The 21911-nt window shown below is 51.9% G+C and overlaps 1 protein-coding gene across 5 annotated transcripts; it reads right to left on the reverse strand.

The window, feature by feature from the left end:
• Nucleotides 1-50: 50 nt before the first annotated feature.
• Nucleotides 51-14544, reverse strand: RTKN (rhotekin). 5 transcript variants are annotated; one of them, XM_074341398.1, is made up of 13 exons: nt 12488-12643; nt 11700-12130; nt 6370-6569; nt 4580-4641; nt 4437-4490; nt 4222-4339; nt 3812-4021; nt 2987-3081; nt 2773-2879; nt 2404-2532; nt 1572-1740; nt 1301-1405; nt 51-724 (listed from the first exon to the last, which is right to left on the reverse strand). In XM_074341398.1, exons 2-13 carry the CDS (start codon nt 11769-11771, stop codon nt 402-404), a joined length of 1644 nt encoding a protein of 547 aa, XP_074197499.1. In that variant the 5' UTR covers nt 11772-12130; nt 12488-12643; the 3' UTR covers nt 51-401. The 5 variants fall into 5 exon arrangements, with proteins under 5 accessions (XP_074197499.1, XP_074197501.1, XP_074197497.1 ...); XM_074341400.1 differs by having other exon boundaries at nt 11700-11996; nt 12488-12632; XM_074341396.1 differs by lacking the exons at nt 11700-12130; nt 12488-12643 and adding an exon at nt 13788-14539.
• Nucleotides 14545-21911: the final 7367 nt, after the last annotated feature.

A 21911-nucleotide genomic window follows, 5' to 3' on the forward strand; every position in this document is an offset into this window, starting at 1 on the left:
GACGGGTCCCGACCAAGCCGAGAGGCAGCCGTCCAGAAGCAGGTGGAGGCTGCTGTTAAATAGCTTTAATGGCTGACGCGGGGTCACGAGGGCGGGACGTTCCCTCCCGGGGCTCTTCAGTGCCATCCTCAGAGCCGGTTAGTGCAGGGGGGTAGGGCAGGGGTGGTTCCAGTTTTCTCCCAGGAAGGGTTTGGGGGGTCTCAGCCAGTCCTGGGAACAAGTCCCTCAGCACCATGGCAGCCACAGCTTAAGAGGGGCTTCTGCTCCCCTTCCCCAGCCCACCCCCAGTCCAACAAAGGGAGGGAGGCCAGGCTGGCCAGTCTGCTCCAAACAGCGCTGTACCTACAGCCAGCCGCACACAGGTCATCTCTTCGGGCCAGATCCTGCTGCCAGCACCTTTCTCACACTGGTGACTGGAGCCACGTGTGGGGTGGGCCTTTGCTGCAGAGGCCTCTGGACCGTGGGGGGAGAGGGGCAACCGAGCGAGAAGCCCCAGGGGAGTGGTCTGGGGGGACAGCATCCAGGGAGAATGTTCGAGGTCTCCCCCAGGGCAGGGAATGGATCCGGGCTGGGGTTGGGGCCACTGAAGCAGGCGAGCAGGAGTCAGGCAGGGCAGGCCGGTCTGTAAACATTGCTAGCCAGAGTGGGGGTGTCTCCAGTCTTGCACCCTCCCGCTGGGCCAGGATGTCTGTCACCGCTGCGATGTCATCCAGCGGCTCAATAGCTGTGGCACCAGGAAGGGGTTGAGGGGAGGGGGCTAGTCAGCGTTTAGGCCCCAGACCGCCCCAGCCCTGAGCATCACCTGTCACTGTAGGAAAGCAAAGCCTGGATCCCAGCCGAGATCGTGTTATCCTGCAGGAGCGGCCCCTCATCTGGGCCCCCTGGGGCCACAGATTCTGACAAGACTACGGGGTACGGGGGGCAGGGTAGACAGGGAGATGGGGGTGGGCAGAAGTTGGTGAAGAAATCAAGAAAGAGGAGAACGAAAGCAGAGCCAGGCAAGTGAAGGGTCAGAGGGAGAGACAGGAATCCGCGTGCAGGAAGGGAAACAGAAAAGAAGAAATTAGGAGAAGAATCCGTGAAATGAATCTGGGTGTATAGGGTTTTGTTTTGAACTTTCGTGGAGGTGGCGTTAAGAAGAGTTGGAGAAAAGAAAGGAATACAACAGAACTGGTGGGACTTGGGTCTCCAGAGTTCTGCCTTAGCCCAAAGTGTGCGGCCTCTCTGTTTCCATCATCTAGGCTCCCGTGAAGCCCCCAACTCAACTTCCCGTTAGATCCCAGGACGCACTTTCACTCACCCATCTCATGGTACAAGGACCCCTGCTTGGCCAGTACTTGGGGTGGTTTCCGGGGAGCAGAGCTTTCAATTTTCATTATTTCATCACAGCACTGCCTCCACTGACCTGAAGGGAGAGCACTGATTGGGGTGGGTAGGGCAGGACTGTGAGAGGGCCAGGCTCCCCTCCCCCTGCTACATTCCCTTCCACACATTCTTGAAATAGAGGCCTTCAGTAAAAAGAACAAGCTCCAATCCCTCCCAAAGGATTCAATCCAGCCCCCTTCTCTTACTCATGTCAAAGAAAAGCTGCCACAGAGCCTCCATCCAGCTTTGCAGGGCTCCCCGACTCTCTGCCTGAAGGGTGTGCGTCACCTTGGCCTCACCACACCGGTTAGTGATGGTCAGGGTCGTGGGCCGGCCTGCTGCCTCGTCCAGCTCCCCTGCCCGGACTCGAGTCTCCTGCAGAAGAAAGATGGGGCCTGCTTCCACCTCCACCTCAGTCACAGAAGTTAGCAGTGACATCAGGCAGGCTTGGTCATCCCTGCCTCAGAAGGAGGAGCTTGTGGGGTTTTCAGAATGGGAAGGAATGGCAGGAAAGGACGGGGATGAGACAGGTGGTCCTTAGGGAAAGGGGAGCAGACGGAGACAGGGAAAGAGACTGAGCAAGGCAGGGAAGGCATGGAGGCAGGCAGGAACGCTGAGGCCTGAGGTTTTTTGACACTTCCATAAAAGTCAGCAGGGACACCAGGAAAAGGGCTAGGGAACAAAGAGGGTCCTTGGACTTGGGTTGGGAGAAAAATCCAGGAAAGGGTATAGGAGATGCAGATTGGAACCTGAGGGGAAAGATGGAAGGTGGATGAAAAGTCCTAGGCGGGCCATGGAACCCTCTCTGAGATTTGGCAGAGGTGAGGCTGGTGAGTAGAAGGGACAGTCTTTTTCCAGTGATGCTGGCTGGGGAGAACATGGTCCCCTCAGCAGCCCTGGCCCAGAAGCTGGGGGTGGTGATTTAGGAGCAGGAGGCTAGCTTTGATCTCTCTGAGGTCTGTCCCCACCCTCCTGGGGTCTGACAGAAAGGCTCCCGAACCCTGGCACCTGCTGGCTTCACCACCAGGGACGCCTCACCTTGTTGATGACAATAGTAAACAGCGGCTCTTCCCCAGCATCTCCGTCTTCAGGTTGCCGGTAACACAAGAGGTTTGTTCCTTTCAGGACTCCGTGTACTCGCATCCAGTCCTTCAGCTCCCCCGCTTGCTGCGTAAATGACTCAAGGTTTCCCAGGGGAATCACATCCCCCCTCGTCACCCTCCTTCCCAGCCCCCCAGAGAGAAAGGGCTCCTTTCTGCCCACTCTCCTGCCTGACCCTCCCCTCTTCTGGCCATGCCTCTCCCCCCTCCACCCAGATCTTGCTTTTTCAATAGTCCTTGGATCCCTAGGTGATTCAGGGCTGCTCTGCCTTCTCCCTGTTCCCTTCCACTCCTCAGGGCCCCTCACCTGCACCCTGAGGGGACCACTTGCAGTAGGCTGAATCATGCAGACAGGCTGAGCCACCAGGCGGCAACACACGCTACCATAAAGGGGCAGCCAGGCGGGGTTCTCCTCTAGGGGAGGAGGAGGAAGTGCAGGGTGAGGGTGGGGAGGGTGAAGGAGACCATCCAACAGCCCCTCTTCTCACCGTCCAGCATCCCCCACGTACACACGTACTCACCATGGCTGGCGAGGGTGAGGTCATGGGTGCGGAACCCATCTTGCACCGCTGCCAGGGTGAGGGTGGTATGAGCCAAGAGGTGGTAACGAGGACCTCTGCCGGACAGAGAAGTGGGCAGCAGTCAAGTGAAGGGCGTGGATGGCAGGAGCTTTAAGGGCCTCCATGGCTCAGGCTGCCCTACAGAAAACCAGATTGCTTCCCCCACAGGGGTTGGAACAAACATTTACTGCACCCCTGCTAAGTGCCGGACCCTGTGCTTTAAGTATGTTATCCCACTGTATTCCCACGACAGCCCTGTGAGGTGACATTCTTTAATTAATAGATGAGGCCGCTTGAGGCTTAATGAAGTTAAGAAATCTGCCCTTAAATAGAGCTTAGGTGATGGGATTGGAATTTGATTGTATGTCTGTATCCCAAACCAGCCTTCTGTTCATTACCCCGAAGGTTCTCAAACTGCTCCTCCAAGGCCCAGTGATTCTACTCGGTGCCTGCAGGTGCCTGCAGGCAACACCACAGGACCCAGGCTACCCTGCTTCAACCAGGGTAGCCCTGTCCTATCGACACAAATGTATCTGCTGCTGCAAAATAGTGAACAGCCCAGAGCCTCACACCCCCTGCATTCCTGCTGGTCTTCTCAGTTAGCTTGGGCCCAGCCCTGCAGGACTGAGCCCAGGTCAGAGTACTTCCCAGCTATGTGGCCACTGCTCATTCATTCACGTCTGTCTGCATGTCCTGGCAGCAGTGCAAAACAGGCTCTGCGTGCTCAGCGTAGCTCAGAGGCCACCTGTGGCCAGCTGAGAGCAGTGGGGGAATGTCGGGCCTTACCGCGCAGTCGGTGTGGGGAGCAGGATGGGACTGCTCCCTGAGCCCCCAGCACTCTCCAGCGATGCCCGAACACGCCTCCCTGAGGAACGGCCCAGGGAGCTGCTGAGTTTGGTGGCAAGCCTCTTGGGGGCTCCAGCCAGGGCCCCCTCCTCTTCCACGCAGGCCCCATACAGCTCCAGCCGCAGTTCAAAGTCTGGCCCTGCCTCGGCACTATAGGAGTGTGGGAGGAAGAGAGAATGGTCCTGGGGATGTCTGGGTGAGGAGCTGGAGGATGGCTGTGGTGCAAGCACAGGGCAGCTCCTCGGGGACGGCCCATCTCCCCGCCTCCCTCTCCTCTCCCTCCCCTCCCCCGTAGCTACCTGGTCTCCTGAGTGGAGAAAGGAGGGAGCCACGAGGGATGAGGAACTCACAAAAGCACGTTGTTCTGAAAGGAGATGTCTGCAAGGGTCCTGTCCACCAGGACCATCTCCGTGTCCTGAATGTCCTCCCCCAGCTGCAGCAGCAGGAACACAGCCCAGCGGTGCAGGTCTGGGGACAGAGGGCAAAACGGGTAAAGCTGTGCCCCACAGGGGCCTCCAGTCTCAGGGTACTCCCTTAAATTTGTCCTAGCACGTGTGGGACTCACCGCCTTTGTTCTTGAAATACTCTGTGTCCTTCCACATGAGTGGAATCCGGAGGTCTAAGGGGCAGAGGCAGGGATAGATGTTGTGATGGGGCAGGACATCTTGGGCAAGGAGCGCCAACAGCTGGGGTGGCTGTGCTGCTTACCAGAGATGCAGACCCGGCCGCGGCAGGGGGAGCGCTCAGCGGGTGGCCCACTGTCAGAAGGCCTGTGGGCAAATCACAAATCCTACCCTGGCCTCTAGACATTATTCCTCCTGGCTCTGGTCCCCAAGGGCTCTGGGAACCCTCCCAGGTCCAGGACCCAGCCACCAGGTCCCAGCCAGGCTGACGTGGCAAGGGCTGAGGGACTGTCAGGGAGAGCTGTCAGCAGCCCGGAGGTTGCTGGGCTGGGGAATGCAAGAGGGACTCAACTCACATACACCCCACGCGCTCAGGCAGCCGCCCCCAGGCACCCTCCCTGACCACCTCCCCAGACCTCTGCCAGGGGCAGGTGGGGCTGGAGGGGACGGTGCCCACAGAGAGACTCCCTTTCAAGGACTCTTCTCCATTAACCCCCAGGCTTGGAGTTTGCAGGCTTTCCTTTTAGCAACAAAAGAGGCTGCCTGTCTTCACCATCTCATCACTTTGACAAAGGAAGGTACCGGGTCAGTCTGAAAACCAAGATCCCAAGGAGGGTGCATTTGTGTTCCATTTGCCACAAACCTCTCTCCATCCTCCCTCTCAGCCTTGCCTCCTCCTTTACCCTCCTGGCTGGGTGGGCTGAGCCTTCCCAGTGTCCCAAGTTCCCTAGACACCCCCCCCACTGCAGGGGGGCACCCGGCCTTCCTCCCCCCGCCCATCAGACTCACCAGGCACATGTTCCTCCCCTAAGGAACTGTACTAATTAGTACTTCATTATATGAAATAAGTGACTTAGTACAGCCTTAAACTAAATGATTTGGCACTGATGGCAATGTGTTTAGCTGCCAGGGACTCGAGGTGTAGCTCAGGTCACACTGTACGGGCCGTGTGGGGACTTGGGCAGGGCAGAGCCTGTCAATGGCTGCCTCTCAGGAAGCAGCAAACTCACGGTTCAAACTGTCCCCGTGCCTGCCTGCCCTTTCTCTAATGTGACGGAGCAGCCACAGGAGGTTTTCTGCCTTCCCCTGGTGTCTTCATGGGTGAGCTCTGGAGGGCTCCTGGCAGCCTCCCCTGTGTGCTGAGCTGGGATGGACACCATGTCATTGCGGGGCCAGGACTTTCTCCCACTCAGCCTTGTGGGGTCAAGCAGGCTACTTTGCCAGAAGCCAGTTTTCCAAAAGACCAATTTACCAAAAATGGCCAGTTCTCAGAGTGATCAATTTGCCAAATATTTTCTCCCATGTTTTAGATTTACAAGAGCAGATTTCACTGCAGATTTGTTAGATCAGCAGCATCTAATGTCAGTGTAGGCTGCGAGTTGAGTCCTTTAGAATATACAATTTAGTTTATGTGAATAGGTAGGCTTTCCCTTATTTTTTCCCCCATTATTTCCCTTCCCCGTCCCTGCCTCATCTCTGTGATGAGGTGAATCCCAGCTACAATGAACTATTTATTGTCAGTTAGGTAAATTGGCCACTTGGTGAACTGGCTTTGAGGAAATTAGCTCTCCAGAAGCCAGCCAGCCTGCGTCCTCAGATCACAGGCAGGGCTTAGCAAATGAGGGCGTTTGCATTACTGCCCCTCAGAAATACCACCAGCCCTTTACCAGATACACTGGCTCCCCTGAGCCCAGCCCCAGAAATTCACTGGTGGCCCTCTGGGCAGCACACTGTGGTGGTAAAACACCAAGGTGACTTCTGAAAAGTCTTCACGAGGACATCCGCCTCAGGGTGGGCCACACTCCATGTGCACACACGCCGCCCCGCTGTCCCCCACAAAGCCTTGCCCGCCCCCCACCCCCACCCCGTGCTCACCGCCGGACTGTCTTTCCCAGCACCTGCGCCTCCTTGCGCCGCTGCAGCTCGCCCATGTAGCTCAGGACGCGGCTGTTGCACACCAGCAGGCTCTTGGTGGCCTCCAGAGCCTGCTCTCGCTGGGAGCAGGCCGCCAGCAGCTTACAGGCCCCTTCCCTCATCCGGATCTCATGGTCTAGCTTCCTCTGCAACTCTGTGTCCTGGCCAGTCAGAGGAAATGGCAGTCAGAGGACAGACAGGCCAAAGCACCCTCCCATCTCCACGTGGGCTGTAGGCCCTGAGAAACTGACAAGAAAAAACTTACGTCCCAGGTGACTAAGGGACAAGGGTTGAGTCTCGATCTCAGCTGCCCAACAATTACCAGAGAAGCTTTGTAAAACCACAGGTGCCCTCTGGGAGTAAACATTTCAACAGCCTCATTTGAGCGTAATTTGGAAAAATCTGTAAAAACTCCAAATTCACATATCCTCTGATCCAGCTATCCAATATCCAGGAGTTTATCCCACAGGTTATCATCACACATGTGGGCAGAGCCATGTTCATTGCATCATTTCAAAACACCAAGATTATAAGTCCTTCAACAAGGCATTGGTTCAATAAGTTACAGCACATCTAAACCATGATATGTGGAATATTCCGGACATTAAAAACTAAGGTAGACATGTGTGCAAAACTTAATCTTCAAAATATATGAAATGAGTAAAAAAAGTAGAACAATATAGCATGTTGCCATTTGTGCAGGATATCTATACATGTATATCCATATCCGTAGATATGCATAAAATAGTGGTTGTGGGGCTGGGAGCCAGAAATGATAAACTGATTTATGATACTTTATAAATACCCTTCTTTATTATTGTACTATTAGAAATTATGTTACCTTTTAAAAACTTAAATCTTCTGAGTTAAAAAAAAAAAATCACCAGGCCCCACCTCAGATCAGCAAAATGAGAATCTCTAAGTGCATTTCTGGGAAAATTTCCCACGTGACTCTGAGGTACAGCCCGGGCTGGAACCACCACCTAAAGGGAATGGCCACAGATAGTAAAGGCCATGCTGGGCCACCCCAAAGGCTCAAGTGATGAGAGAGGACAGCTAGTTGGCAAGGGGTCAGCGGAGAAGGCGCAACCGCCTGCAGTGCTCACCCATGCTGCACAAGGATGCACTACACACCCCAGATTTGGGAATCTGCCACCCGCTGGCCCTCTGAGTTTGGGAGGTGAGGACAAAGGCAAGGAGTGGGGATGGGAAGGCAGGTGAAGCAGGAGGTCAGCAGTGAGGGGCTGAGCAGGCTTTGAGCACAATGCCCAGCATATGATCTACATGAATGGTGGGGGTGCTTATTTCAATGACGCTACTTTGGCCCCAGTAGCATTCACCCAACAAACACTGGAGCATCTCTCTGCTGTGCAAAGCTCCACGTTTGAAATCGGCTGGGAGGTGAGAGGTGCAGACACTAATGGCTGCTCCATAAGTGCCATGTCATGGCACAAACACGCTCACAGGAAACAGACCCTATTTGCTTCTGGCTGAGGTGAACGGGAAGGCTTCAGAAAGGAGGTGGAAGACTAACCCCCTTACAGTGTACAAATCAGACAAGCCAAGTGGAGCCACCGGGTTGAAAGAGGAGGGCGAATGTGACTGCCCCAAACCAAAACCCATCTTCCCCCTCACACCAGCTCTCCCACACTCTGTGCCCTTGCTTCTGCCCCTGGTGGCCCCAGCCTTCAAAACTCCAAGCCTTGAGCACCCTAAGTTCCTGCTTCCAGGAATTGCCTTTTCCAGCATCCCTGCAGATTCTTCCTTCCCTACTTGGGCTAAGCCAGACTCTCATCACCCTCACCATCTACCTTTCCCTTCCTCACCCTTTAGAAATAGACCAACCCGGTTCCAATGCCCCCTCCCCGAGGAAGCCCTCAGACTACGCAACTGCCCCCACCCCCACTAAGTCCGCCTGCAGCAGCATCCCACTTCTGCTGCGCTTTGCTGCTTGCCACCCCTCATCCCATTCTGCATCCAGCTTCTACCACAAACACCCCAAACAGCTGAGGGGGTTGCAGCAGAGCAGCACCCCGAGGCCCCCTCCTGACTAGCCTCTTGGTCCCGGCCCCAGCACTCACGGATTCTTCCCTAGCCCTGGCCATTGCCTGTGCGGCGCCAGTGCAGGCTGTGCACCGGCCAGAGGAGCCGCCCCGCCCCCGCCCACGGCGGCGGTGACGTCAGCTCCCAACCGCCGCGAGAGCGGCCCGGGGGCCCCGGGGCGCCGGCGGTCCTGCGGTCCCGGCTGGGCTAGGCTCCGGGTGGCGCTACCACAGAGACCCAGTCGAGATGGGAAGGTACCTCCAGGAGCACCGGCCTCGCCCAGGAAAGGGCTGCAGGCCGCGGAGGTGCCGGAAGACAGGAGGCCCGACCACGCTGCGGTTGCCCTCCCAGGTGACTCCTTGCCTCGGAGCATGCGGGAGGGGGACGCTGTCTAACCTGGAATTAACTGGAGCTGCAGAGAAGTCGCTGTGACCAGCCTGGAAGAGCCGGACTGGGGGCCCAGACGCTACCCGGGCTACCATACCCCGCCCCCGCCCCCCCACTGCCCTTCCATCCGAATCCACTCTCCCAGGGCCTGATGGTGAGAGCATCTGGAAATCTCACCCTTCGGGCAGATCATCTCTGAAATCCTGAAGCGGGCTCTGTATGCCTGAGCTTCGCCCCATCTCCCTCCCTCAGGGATAGCTCCATGTCACCCCTTCCCCACCCACACACCCTCTCTCCCCCGGCAGGCAGTACTGCCACCACACTCTCCTGGGAAAGAGCCCTCAGCTGGATGTCAGTGGGACCTGGGTCAGGGCCCAAGGGGCTGAAGGAGGATGAGTCATGGGCAGAAGGCCCAGTGCACATTAGGCCCTCGTGCACATCCTTTCCAGTCCCTCCCACTCGCTTCTATCTCTGACTTCCTGCTCTGCTTCTCACCACCTTCTGTTCCCTTTAGAATCTCCCCCAGGGCTAATTTCAAATCCTGGCTTATGAACTTGACTAGCTGTGAGAACTTAACCTCTGGAGATCTCAGTTGGTAAATTTCGGGGTATTCCATGTCCTTCATATCACTGTTTGAGGATTAAAATGGGAAAGTCTGACCTCTACCTGGGCCCAGCACTCCCACCTCCCCTTTACTTAGGGAGAGCTTAAGTGTTCTCCTCCAGAAAGTCTTGTGTTTACACTTCCATGACTACCTCTCTTGCTAATCCCAGAAACACCAGGAGGATGGGAGTTGGGGAACTGCTCAGCTTCATGGAGAAGGAACGAAGCACCCTTAGCCAACCCATGGCTGAACAAGAGATGACCAAAGTAAAATCTAAGCTCCCTCTTCTGTCCCAGAACTTGGGCAGAGCTCCTATGAAGAAAACTTACATGGAGGGGAAGGGATGCCAAATTAAACATTTAAATACCTAGACCATCCATGTCCAATAAGGTCTGCGATGATGAAAATGTTCAGTAGCCATCTAGCACTTGAAATGTGGCTAGAGTAATGAAAGAACTAAATTTTTTATTTTATTTCAATTAACTTCATTTTGAATTTAAATAGCCTCATGTAACTAGTAACATGGGCGGTACGGAGGACTAGGGCTGGCAAATAGGTTTGATCCCATGTACCAGCCCAGGAAAACAGGTAGTGTCAGAGTTCCAGGGTGCTTGTTGGGCACCTTTCTAAATTCTAGAAAAAGATGATCTTCTCCAGGCAAACAAATTAGATAAAGGTCCCCCCCCCCAATCACACAGCCCAAAACCAGGCCAGGACTAATGCCGCTGCCCAGTGCCCTTGTGAAGGACACAACCTGCATAATGTATGCCAAAGTTGTGCGAAGAAAGATTCTGAGGCCATGTGTGGGTTTGTTGGTGAAGAGTGCCATGATTGACTAGTAATGTCTGCCATGATCTAAGAAGTAGGAATGGGGTTGGGGGAGCAACACATGCAATAAATTGCCTTTTTGTGCTAGACTCTATTGTCCTGCCTCTGACCTCCCTCAGCAGCAAGCCCCTGCCTGGTCCAGGCGGTCACTTCCACAGCTCCTTCTATTTTCCCCATCTCAGTAAATGACCACACTGCCCAGTTGCATAGTCACAAGTCGGGGGAAAACATCCTGGAGTCCTCTCTCTGCCGTACTCCGCACATCCAGTGCATCAGCAAGCCCTGTCAGATCTACCGCCATCTTCTGAAACCCACCCCCTTCTCCCTCCCTCCACCATCAGCATTTAATCCACACCACCAGGTTCACTCCCCCAAGGCTGTAACAACCTCCCAGCTGGAGGTCTTCTGCTACCCCTCTTGCCAACCCTTCCCTCTTCCACGCCCCACCCCTGCCTAGCCTATTCATTTAAAACACAGCAGCCATCATTTAAAAACATTAGATGAGTCGTCTCCCTGCTTAAAACCCTTCCGTGGGCCAACATCCCATTTAGAGTAAAATCTAAGTGCCTTGCACTGGCCTTCAAAGCCCTGTATAATCTGGCCCCTGCCCGTCAGCTCACCCCAAAGGTCATGTTCCAGCCACACTGGCGCTCTTTCTTCCCCAAACGTATCACAGCCATTCTTACACAAGGGCCTCTACCCTTGCTGTGCTCTCCGCTGGAAAGCCCTTCCTCCGATCTTCACACATCTTTGTATGTTTCTGGCCACAGCTCAAAGATCTCACAGAGGCCTTCTCTGACCCCTGCGTCTAATGCTGCCTCCCCTACCTGATGTTTAGCACACCCCCACCCGGTTTTCATCATCATGTGTGGGATAATTTGTGTGTTTGCATGTTTATTATCTGTTCCCTCAGTAGAATGGACCTTTCCTGTTTTGGTCACTGAGGTATCTCAAGATCTAGAAAGGAGCCTGGCATATAGTAGGTGTTCAGTAAATGTGATAATGAATAAATAAATGGATAAACAGCGCCCTGCCATCTTCAGGGCCACAGAATCCTTATATCCTGCCCCAGAGTCCTCTTCCCCTTTTCTGGTAAGGCCATCGCCTTCCTGCCAGCCTCTCTCATATTGAACACCTCTGTTCTTCCCATACCTAAAAGGAGCCCTTAGCCCCAGAACACACGTCCACACCCACCCACAAGGCTTCCAGAAATTGGTGTGAAGACCCTGTTGCCAACGTAATACTCTAATTGGCAGAACTGAGCCTGGGTCCACACATAGCACCCAACGAACGGTATACAGACCCACCTGCTCCTCTTCCCACTTTCAGCAGACCCCACTCTCCCGGATTAGCCCAGCAGGAATGGGCAGAGCAGAGACTGGGGCTGGGGCGCTGTGAAGGAGGCGCACTCCAGGGGTGGGGGCGTTACCTCCAGGCTGAGCGCCATCTGCCGGATGTAGAGCATATTCAGGTCCTCCAGGATGTGCAATCTGTCCTGCATCTCTCTGCCCCCTGGTGCCCCTTCCCTTGTTGACCCCTCCAGAGGAGCGAAGCGAGCAAGCTCCACGCTGCCCCACAATTCCTTCTCTTGCTGCTCCCCTTGTCTTGAAAGAGGTGGGTAGTTGTTGGGCAGAGGGCAGAGGCAGCCCCTGTCCTCCGTGCACTCCTGTTAGACCCCTCTGGCTGCTGTGACAAACTTCCCTTGCCTACCCGCTGTTCCAGGGCCCTGGTGGGAGCCAGGCACGGGAGGAGAGGAAAATGAGGTGAGGATGAGCAGGGTCCCGAGAGGGCAGACCAGCTGCAGAGGGGGTTCTGGGCACAGAGTGTCCAGTCTTGCTTTGGTGGCAGCTGTTCCCCCAGCTGTGGAAGAAAAGGGCCCTTTCATTCCGACTCTGGCCCCTCCCCAGCCCCCGCCCACATCCCTGGCCGAGTGGACAGAGAATCTGTGTGCTGCAGGGTGTGAGGGGCAGGCACAACTGGAAGGGGGCAGGGAGGGGACACTTCATGCAGGTTCTACAGGGCCGTGGGGTTTGCCAGGAGGTTGGAGCCTTCTGAAAGTGGCTCTGGCTTAGTTTGAGGAAGAAGAGGGAAAGAGATGAGGACTTGAGTGAGCCCAGGGAGTGCGACAGAGGGGTAAGAGTAGCCCCACCCCTAGGGCCACCTCTTCCAACTTGGGTCCCCCATCCAGACCGCCCCCCACCCCGGGCTCACAATTACCTCGCTTTTCCAGCAGAAGGGAGGAGAGGGAGGGAGAAAGGCAGGGGTGTGCCTGGCTGCTGCTGCCCCTCTCCCCTCTGCGGGCCCCTTCCCTTCCAGACAGGAAACCAGCCCCGATTCCCAGCCAGCTGCAGCTTTGCCCCCCACCCCTCCCCGCAGGCCCACAGAGTCACACTCCTCTCAGCCCGGGCCCAACGGCTCCGCCCCGGCTCCTCCCCGACGGCCCCCAAAAGGCCGGGCCTATCCCGGGGGCGGGGCGCCCCCACCCGCCGCTCACAGGCCCCTCCTCCTGGTCCCCGGGCCTTGCTCCTCCCGCCCCCACGCTGGCCCCACGCTGCGTGGCTGGTGCTGGACCTGACGGAGGCTCTCTCCCCCAGATCCGCTGGCTTCTGAGTCAGAGAAGGCCCGGGACACTGGGACACGGGTATGAAAGAGCCTTTGTTCTGGGCAGTCTGTGGGGGAAAGGGCAGAAGCCAGGCCTGGAATCCCGGCAGGGAGGAGGAAAGAAGGCCCCCTCACTTAACCCTTTCCAGGCCCAGCAGGGAAGGAGAGCTGACCACGGCGACAGCCTCAGAGTCTGTCTTCTGAGAGGGCAGACTCGCCCTCTCAGTCCTAGCTCAGCCCCACACCTTTCAGCCCTTTTAGGGAGTTACAGGTGGGGCTCAGACCTGGGTAACGTGTAGGGTGTTGGGCTGGGGAACCAATTGTCAGACTAGAGGCTAGACCTCTCTTAAGCCCCAGGAAAGGAGGCTGAACGTTTGAGTGTGGGAAATAATTCCAAATCGTTAATAGGGACACACCCCCTCCCCTTCTTCCTCCTGACTCTCCTAGCCACAGAGGAGCAGTTAGGGAGGGTTTCAGCAAAGAGGGCAGACCTGGGTGAGATTGGTGATAGTGGCTGTCCCAGACGGCTGAGACAGGTTGTGGGAGGCGACTGGAGGCCGGGAATACGAGCTGATAGGGCCCGACTAGTTGCACACCACTCTTTGCTCCGGGATGCCGGGAGGGGCCGGGGTCCAGGCACATTTTACGAATCGAGCCTAGAGCCCCTTAAATTGAAGCCAACCCAGAGATTTTCCAGGCAGAGGCAAATCATCCTGACTGGGCCAGGGAACTTCTCGGGTGGCTCAGCCCGAGTAACACGCAGACGGTCTGCCCTGAATTTTTAAGTCAACAACCGCTGGTGCGTACCCGGCCCGCGGCGTCTCCGCCCCTCCGCGCGCGCGGCCTGGGGCGGGAGGCCCGGGCGGCCCGACCGCTGGAGCCCGGGCAGGGGAAGGCAGGGACGCGGGTCTCTCACCTCGGGAGGGTCGCTGAAGAGGCTGAGTCGGAAGCGGCCACGTTTGAACTCCATCTCCAGGGCGGAGCCCCTGGCCACGGTGATCCGGCTCCGGTGGTTTCGGGAGAACATGCCGGCGGCCCTGGGCCTTTGCCTGCCCTCTGCACTCCCCGCGCCGCCCGGCTCTGCCTCGTCTGGCTGGCTTTTGTCCCCTCGACGCCCGCCGTCTAGTCTGGCCGGGAATCTCCCGCTGCCCGGTTCGCAAACTCCGCCTCCGGAGACGACACCTGGGCCGCGCAGGGCGCGGCACCCTCTCCCTCCACCCTTCGCGTCGCCAAAGGCCCGGGCTCCAAACAGGCCTGGCCCTACAGCCAGGGAACCCTACACCTCGTGAGCACCGAGGAGTTACATCACCCCTTCCAGCCCGGGTGGCGGACGCCTCACCTGGGCAAGGGGCGGGCCCAGGGAAGCCCCGCCCCGCCCCGCCCCGCCCCGCCCCACCTGCCGCCCCCACCCGCTAGCCGACTCCCAGCGCGCGGAAAATCCTGTGGCCCAGGGATCGTAGCGAGGCATGCTGCCGCTCTAGCCCGCCCCGGCGCCGCGCCCAATCTCACCCCTAAGCAGCTTCCGAGGCCGTCGTTTCAATTTCCTACAGTCCCAAATGTCTCTTTTTCGTCCCCTTCGACACTTAAGCTACCCTCCATCCCTAGTGGCCACAGTTCACCAGCAGTGCTTGAGCACATCTGTCCGGTTACCCTGTTCTGCTATTTGCTAGCCCTGGAGCCTGGAATTTTCTCTGTTCAGTGGGGGTACAGCATTACCTCCACCCTTCAGGTTGCTATGAGGATTACGTATGAGAACGAATGTAAAATGCCCAGCATAGTGCCTGGCACAAGACAAGGGCGCCATGCGTGGAGCTATGAAGAAAAACGATCAGGAGCAGCACCCTTACGCCCTTGTTTGGACCACAAGCGACCTCAGCTCCTGGACCCAGGCAAGAAGTGCCTTAAGAGGGTGGGGATATCCCTGACTTCAATATGGGCTCTCAGCTGCTTTGATGGCTGGCTGAGACAGGGTTAGGATTCTCAGCTTCTGCAGAAAAAGGGGCCCCTCACCCCCAGAGAGCCTTGTGGGAGAGAAAGAAATGGCAGGGGAAAGCTTGCCGACCACACATGAGGAGTCTCCTGACTTCCGAACTTACTGGGAAGAACTCTGGAGAGGCCTGGGCTCCTTCACAGCAAATGAGCTAGAGTCAGAGAAATACCAGCTTTTGGCTTTAGAGAGCCCAGGTTAGAACTGCTCTGCTATGGCAAATTAGTCGACATTCTTTTTAGAAAAGCTGACTTAGTATTAACTTAGCCAAAAGGGAAATTAATGGCTGAAGGAACTGTGATGTCCAGGGTTCAGGCTGCAGTGCTGCTTGATCCAAGCATTCAGCATCGAAACTGTCCTGTCTCTTCGCATCATCTAGGTCTGCTTTCCTCCATGCTGGCTTCACTCTCCACAGCATAACAAGTTTGTTGCCAAAAATTCTGGATGTGTGTATTTTCGGGCTTAAAGTCAGCAGAAAAGGGAGCATCTGTTTCCTGAATCTCCTACAATGTCTGGGATTCACTATGGGCCATTTGGGATCATTTATCCATCTCAGACCAATCTTTGTAGACAGGGGTGGTCAGACCTGAACCAGATGCTATGACTAAGGAGGAGTCTAGGTGCCAGCTGGCCAGGCTTGGGTCACTTGCTCACTCCTGGAGACCAGCTGGAACCCAGTGAGCTGGGAGAGAGAGAGGGAACAGAGGGGTGTTCTCCCAAAGGCTGTTCCAGGTACTATCAACTGGAGGTGAGGGAAAGGGTGCTGGACAGGGAAAACAACAAACATCCTTGATACGCAAGGTTCACGTGGAGAAGGGAGTTCTGGTCAGTAGGAAAGGCAGGTCAAAAGATTTTATAAAATCTGTGGCCTCTGTGAGAAATCTCAAAGGATGGGCAGGGGGAAAGGGAAGGCATTGTTTCTGAATTTCTTCTAGTATCTATTGTCACTCCTCTAAACTGTGAGCTCCCCAGGGAGGGACAGTCTGTCTTGTCCGCTGCTTTATGCCCAGTGCCTGGCCCAAAGGAAGTACTGAATAAACCATCAGTTGAAGTAAATGAAAAAAAGAGATGTCTTAAGAGAGCATACAGATTTGAGAGTGCTTGACTGGGGTGAGCCATGCTGTTGGACTAAAATGGTTCATTTCAAATGTTTGGCTCTTAGCAACAGAATGCTCTTTTTTCCCAAATGAAATCTTCCCCGGAAGGTGTGAAATAGAGTCAGAGCAGCTGTGATGAAAGCAAGGGCTGGAGCCCCAAATCTTGTCCTCTTCACAGGCCTTCAGCATGCGCACTCACTCACACACTCACACACACACACACACGCGCGCGCGCACGCACTCACGCACGGAACGTGAGCACTGTAGAAGGGTTTGAAAACCCCTGACACAAGCTGGAGGAATGGAAGACATTTGGAAAGGAAGTAGAGCTCAAATCCTGCCTGAGAGTTTGTGCTTAAAGTGACTGAAAACTTGGGGAAAAGAGTGACCCAACCAGAGTTACATTTTGGAGATCCCAGTCTCCCATCCACTTGCATAAGCCGGCTGGAGGAGGTTGTGACTGGGATTTGGGGAGCCCACTGACACTGTTCTCAACCGAGGGAGAAGAGACAAGAGCCAAAGTTTCTGTGGAGTTTTTTTTTTTTTAATTAAATTCTTATCTGAAAACACACTTTTTAAAAAAAAAATTCCTAATTCTACCGTTTAAAAAATAACATAAATTTTTTAAAAAAATGAATAAAAGCATGCTCTCCCTACCGTCAGTTTGGTACCGTGGTGTGCCTCGCATTGGCTCGTGAGAGACAGTTCCTGAATCTTCTGGAATTGTGCATTCCAGCTGCTAACACAGCTTTAATTAAAAATTAAATGAGGAAAACTCACAACTGAATAGATTGCATTAAAGCAAAGGTGATAAGTACTCAAAACTCATCACTCCCTAATTAGTTTACTTCATTTTTCCATTATCTCTCTCATTTCTTTTTTTTTTTTTTTTTTACTTCCCTGGAGAATTTAATTAAACATACAAGTAGAATTAATGCCAATTTTACACAATATTTTCCAGAGTAGAAGAGGGAACATTCCAAACTCATTTTATAAAGCTAATATTACAAAAAAAAAGTACCCCAAAGAGAAAACTAAAGACCAATATCCCTCATGAACTTAAACATAAAATTCCTAATAATGCTAGAAAATCAAATCCAGCAATGTACATAAACAGTTATACACAATGGTCAGCACCCTTTCCTTCAGAGACGCAGGACTGGTTACCCTTCTGAGCTGCCAGCTCTAAGTCAACACAGCAATGTACCTTACACTCCCAATATCTCTCGGGGCTGTTTACACCTGCAGCATCTGAACGGCAGAAGTGCTGTCTGATTGCGCGCGACCCTACATGTCTCGCCAGCTCTGTGTTTAGTAATGCCACGTTTGAAGTTGGCCATGATGGGAGTATTTACACAGCAGAAATAGGTGAACATTATTAACCAGGGCTTTTTTTTTTTTTTCCCCTCCCCTGGAGAGCTTTTGTTATACATTTACCTGCATGCCGCTGGTTTGGTGCATAATCTTACACAATTTTTCCTTTGCTTACATCTGGGTCTCTGTCTCCTCAATTATGAGTAGATATTCAGGAAGGGATTGTTAGCTGCCTGGTATTCAAATCATCTTCCTATTTCTGCACAGACCGTGTTCTGTGGACAACACTGGTAGACTGAGGCTCTACCCTTCTTATGGCAGCTGGAGAAGGCATTCCTCCTCCTCCCACTTCTCCAAAGCCCAGGATAGAACTGAGCCTAAGCCAACCAACTGGAACGCTACCAACTGGACTCTGAATCTTGAAAGAGTGAAAATAACACCCAGGGAGAGTTCATGAGGAGTGGCTGTGACACAGGAAAGTGGGGCACAAGAGGATGGTCGTGACCAGGGTCTCAGGTGAGGGGTCCCTGGGACATGCCCTGCCAAACTTCATGCAGGAAAGAATCCACAGTGTAGCCAGAGTTGAATGAAAGTAGATTTATTCAGTGAGATGCACATTCCATAGGCAGAGTGCAGGCAGTCTCAGAAGGCCAGAGAGGCCACAAGGCATGGGAGTGTTTAGTTTAAAGTAAAAGGAGATACACAACCCATAGACAGAGTGTGGGCAGTCTCAGACGGCAAGAGAGCAACCACGAGGTGCAGGGTCGTTAGTTTTTATGGGCTGGGTAACTTCACATGTTAACAAGTGGGTGGATTATTCCAACTACTTTGGGAGAAAGGGCAGGGATTCCCACGAACTGGGTCACCGCCCACTTTTTGACCCTTTATGGTTAGCCTTGGAACTGTTACAGCACCTGTGGGAGTGTCACTTACCATGTTAATATATTATAATGAACGTATAATGAAGCTCAAGGTCTACTGGAAGTCAAATCTCCCCCACCTTGAACCTCAAGGCGTACTGGGAGTTGAAGCTTCTGCCATCTTGGTGTTAACCGCTGTGTCATTCCTTGAATGGCTGTGCCCTGCCCCCTTCCTTCCTGTCTTAGAAGTAGATAGATCATCACTTGGCAATTATTACAATAGAATTGATTCATACAGTATTCATCAATGGATATTACGCCTGGTGGGTGGAAGTATCGACTGAAATAAAATCACACAACGTGAGAGTTGTGGGTTAAGTTTTATCTGGGGCAAAACGGGGACTATAGCCTGGGACACAGCATTTTGGAAAGCTCTGACAAACTGTTCCAAAGAGGCAGGGGGAAACTCAGTACTATATATGATTTCAGTGAAGGGGGATACATGCAGTCAAGCACACACTTAGGCAGAGGCTGCTGCTAGTCACGAGGAGCAGATGTCACCATTAATGATTTTAGTGCTTTTCTAGATATGAGGAGATGCAAGAATTTGGGCTCATAAAACCTTCTCCTGAAAATATCTAACTATCTGAAGGCCTGTTCAGCCAGTTTTCCCAGAGCACAGAGCGCCTCATTCCTGATCGCCATCCTGAACTCCTTTCAGGGAGTGTTGGAGGTCAGCGGCTGCAACAGCTCATGATTTAATCCAAGCAGAGTTAGATGGCAAGTGCCAATGTGATCCAATCCTTGGAGAGGCAGAGGGCAAGTGCCAGTTTTTAGTTAGCAGAAGTTTGATGGGGAACTGGATATCAGAATAGTTTCAGAGTATTTCCCCAGAAAAATACTCACTAATTAAATAATTGAAAATGGTTACTTTGTGGTGGAGAAAATGGGGAGACACCACCTTGACCAGGTAGGTGATCCAGGTTAGCATCGTCAGTGGCAGTATAAGCTGATGTCATGTGCCATTATCACAATAGAATTGATTCATGCAGTATTCACCAATGGATATTACGTATGCCTGGTGGGTGGAAGTGTCGACTGAAATAAAATCACACAATGTGAGAGACACCTGATATGATACACTGAGAGAAACATAGCATAATATTTTCTGATTAGTACTCCTGCCAAGGATTAGGAGTCTAGACTTGAGGAATCCGGACGGATCCAGATTTGGACCATACTACAAGTCAAAGTCCTATACTCTTTAAGACTGTCAAAGTCACAAAAAGTAGAGAAAGAATGAGGAAACGTTCTAGATTAAAGCAAATCAAAGAGATACGATGAAGAAATGTAACACTTGATTCTGGATTTGGATCCTGACATAGAAAAGAAAAGGAGACATAGGGCAGTGGCTGAAATTTGAATGGGATCTGTGAATTGGATGATAATATTGTATCAGTGTTAATTTCCCAATTAACTGCACAAAAGTTATAGAACTGTGTACTTGTTTTTGAGGCAGTACACAGTGAAATATTTGGGGTGAAATGGCATCATGTCTGCAACTTGTTCTCAGATTGATCAGAAAAGGAATAATGATAACAGGGAGGGAATAGTAAAAGTTAATGATTGTAGAATCTGATTTAGGGAGCTAAGAGAGTTCTTTGTACACTTCTTGCAAGTTTTCTGAAAGTTTGAAATTATTTCAAAATAAATTGTATTTAAAAAATAAAGCTAAGAACTTTTTCAGAAGGACAAAGTTTTTCCTTTCAACCTACAAACCTGCTCAAATCTCTCCCAGGTAAACAAAGCAAAACAAAAATCAAAACAAAATGATGAAGCCTGTGGCTAGTTACTGTCACCATTTCCTCCCTGCTGGACATCAGGATGCTGAGGAAACAACACTGGGCCTAGTGTCAGGAAGCCTGTTTGGTGCTGGCTCTGCCACCCCCTAACCATGTGACTCTGGCCAAATCATTTAACCTCTCTGAGCCTCTGTTTTCTCAGGAGGGAACAATAATGTCTCCCTTACCGAGCTGCCATGGGGATCAAGGGAGGGAAAAGATATGAAAGTGGGTTATAAATTCCAGTATGTTCAACAAATACTAACTGCAGGTGATCCCTCACTTTAAACTCCTGGTAATATAGGGCTATTGCCTTCACATCCTGCTGGAATGCATCCTGTTCTCGGAGCTTAGCCTAGCTTTTGCAGAACTGTATACAGCTATACAGCTGGGCACAACCTTGTTTTGCTGATACTGTCTGCCCTAGCGGAGCTTTCTTGCCTCTCTTGACCTCTTCTCAACCCTGCCTGGCCCCTCTGCCTGCCTGTTCAGGACAGGGGCCCACTTGGATCTGCTCCTGGTCATTTTCTCTTCATCTTCTTGCTCATTCTGGAATGTCTCATCTATTTCCATCCTTTCAGGGGGAACCTCCATTTTTAAACTAATGAAGCCCCCAACTCACACCTTCTCCACTGACTTCTCCTTTTAGCATTCCATCTGCATCTGGGCATTCCCACATACATCTCAAATTCATCTTGGGCAACATTAAGTGATTATCTTCTCACTTGCTTCTCTTCCTTTATTTATGTTCTCTTCTTTATTTAAAACACTGTGTTCCCTCTAATACTTGGGCTAGAAATGTAGAAGTTATTTATTTATTATTTATTTATTCATTTAAATTGAAGTATATTTGTTTTGTTAGTTTCTGGTATATAGCACAGTGAATCAGTTATATATAGGTGTGTATATATATATATATTCCTTTTCATATTCTTTTTCATTATAGGCTATTATAAGGTATTGAATATAGTTTCCTTTGCTATACAGTAGGACCTTGTTGTTTATCTGTTTTATATATAGTAGTTAATATCTGCAAACCCTGAACTCTCAGTTTATCCCTCCAGCCCTCTTCCCCAACCCCTGTAACCATAAATTTGTTTTCTATGTTGGTGAGTCTGTTTCTGTGTTGTGAATAAGTTCATTTGTGTCATTTTTTAAAGTTCCACATCTAAGTGATATCAAGTGATATCGTAGTTTTCTTTCTCTTTCTGGCTTACTTCACTTAGTATGACAATCTCCAGGTCCATCTATGTTGCTGCTAATGGCATTATTTTCTTCTTTTTTATGTATTCCATTATATATATGTATATGTGTATATATATATATATATATATATATATGTGTGTATATATATATATATATATATATACACACACATACATACACCACAACTTCTTTATCCAGTCATCTGTCGATGGACATTTAATTTATGTTGCTTCCATGTCTTGGCTATTGTAAATGGTGGTGCTGTTAACACTGGGGTGCATGTATCTTCAAAAGTCTTTTATTGCTGTTGTTTGCTTACTGAAAACCTTCTGTGCCAGATACGACTTTGCATTCTTGATTTGCTTTATTCCTTGAAAGAGCCCTGTGAAGTGGGTCCAACTTCATTCCATTTTACAAAGCTGGAATATGAGGTTCAGAGAGCTTAAGTTACTTTGAGCCCAAGGTTACACAGCCAATAAAATAGGATTTGATAATAGGCTTATCTGACTCCAAAGTTCATTCTCTTAATCTTAATCACTAAACTACACTGAGTTCTTCCTTAATTTTCATATATAATTGTTCATGAACTTCTTAAAATTTCATCAATGAAGTGTCTCTGGAATCAGTTCATCCCTTATTTTGCTCCCTGCTGCTACCTTGTTCAGACATGCATCTCATATATATTTATATATCTGTATATAGGTGGTGCTTTTTTCTAAATATAAGTATGATACA

The sequence above is a fragment of the Camelus bactrianus genome, chromosome 15 (genome assembly GCF_048773025.1).
Source record: "Camelus bactrianus isolate YW-2024 breed Bactrian camel chromosome 15, ASM4877302v1, whole genome shotgun sequence".
In the NCBI taxonomy this organism is placed as follows: domain Eukaryota; kingdom Metazoa; phylum Chordata; class Mammalia; order Artiodactyla; family Camelidae; genus Camelus; species Camelus bactrianus.

What these genes read in the sequence shown, in the direction of transcription:
- RTKN (XM_074341396.1), bottom strand. Translation starts at nt 13,898, where the DNA reads ATGTTCTCCCGAAACCACCGGAGCCGGATCACCGTGGCCAGGGGCTCC. An exon ending in TTACTATTGTCATCAACAAG is followed by an intron (nt 1,741 to 2,403) that starts GTGAGGCGTCCC and finishes TTTCTTCTGCAG; the next exon opens with GAGACTCGAGTCCGGGCAGG. An exon ending in GTCCTTGTACCATGAGATGG is followed by an intron (nt 725 to 1,300) that starts GTGAGTGAAAGT and finishes CTGGTGCCACAG; the next exon opens with CTATTGAGCCGCTGGATGAC.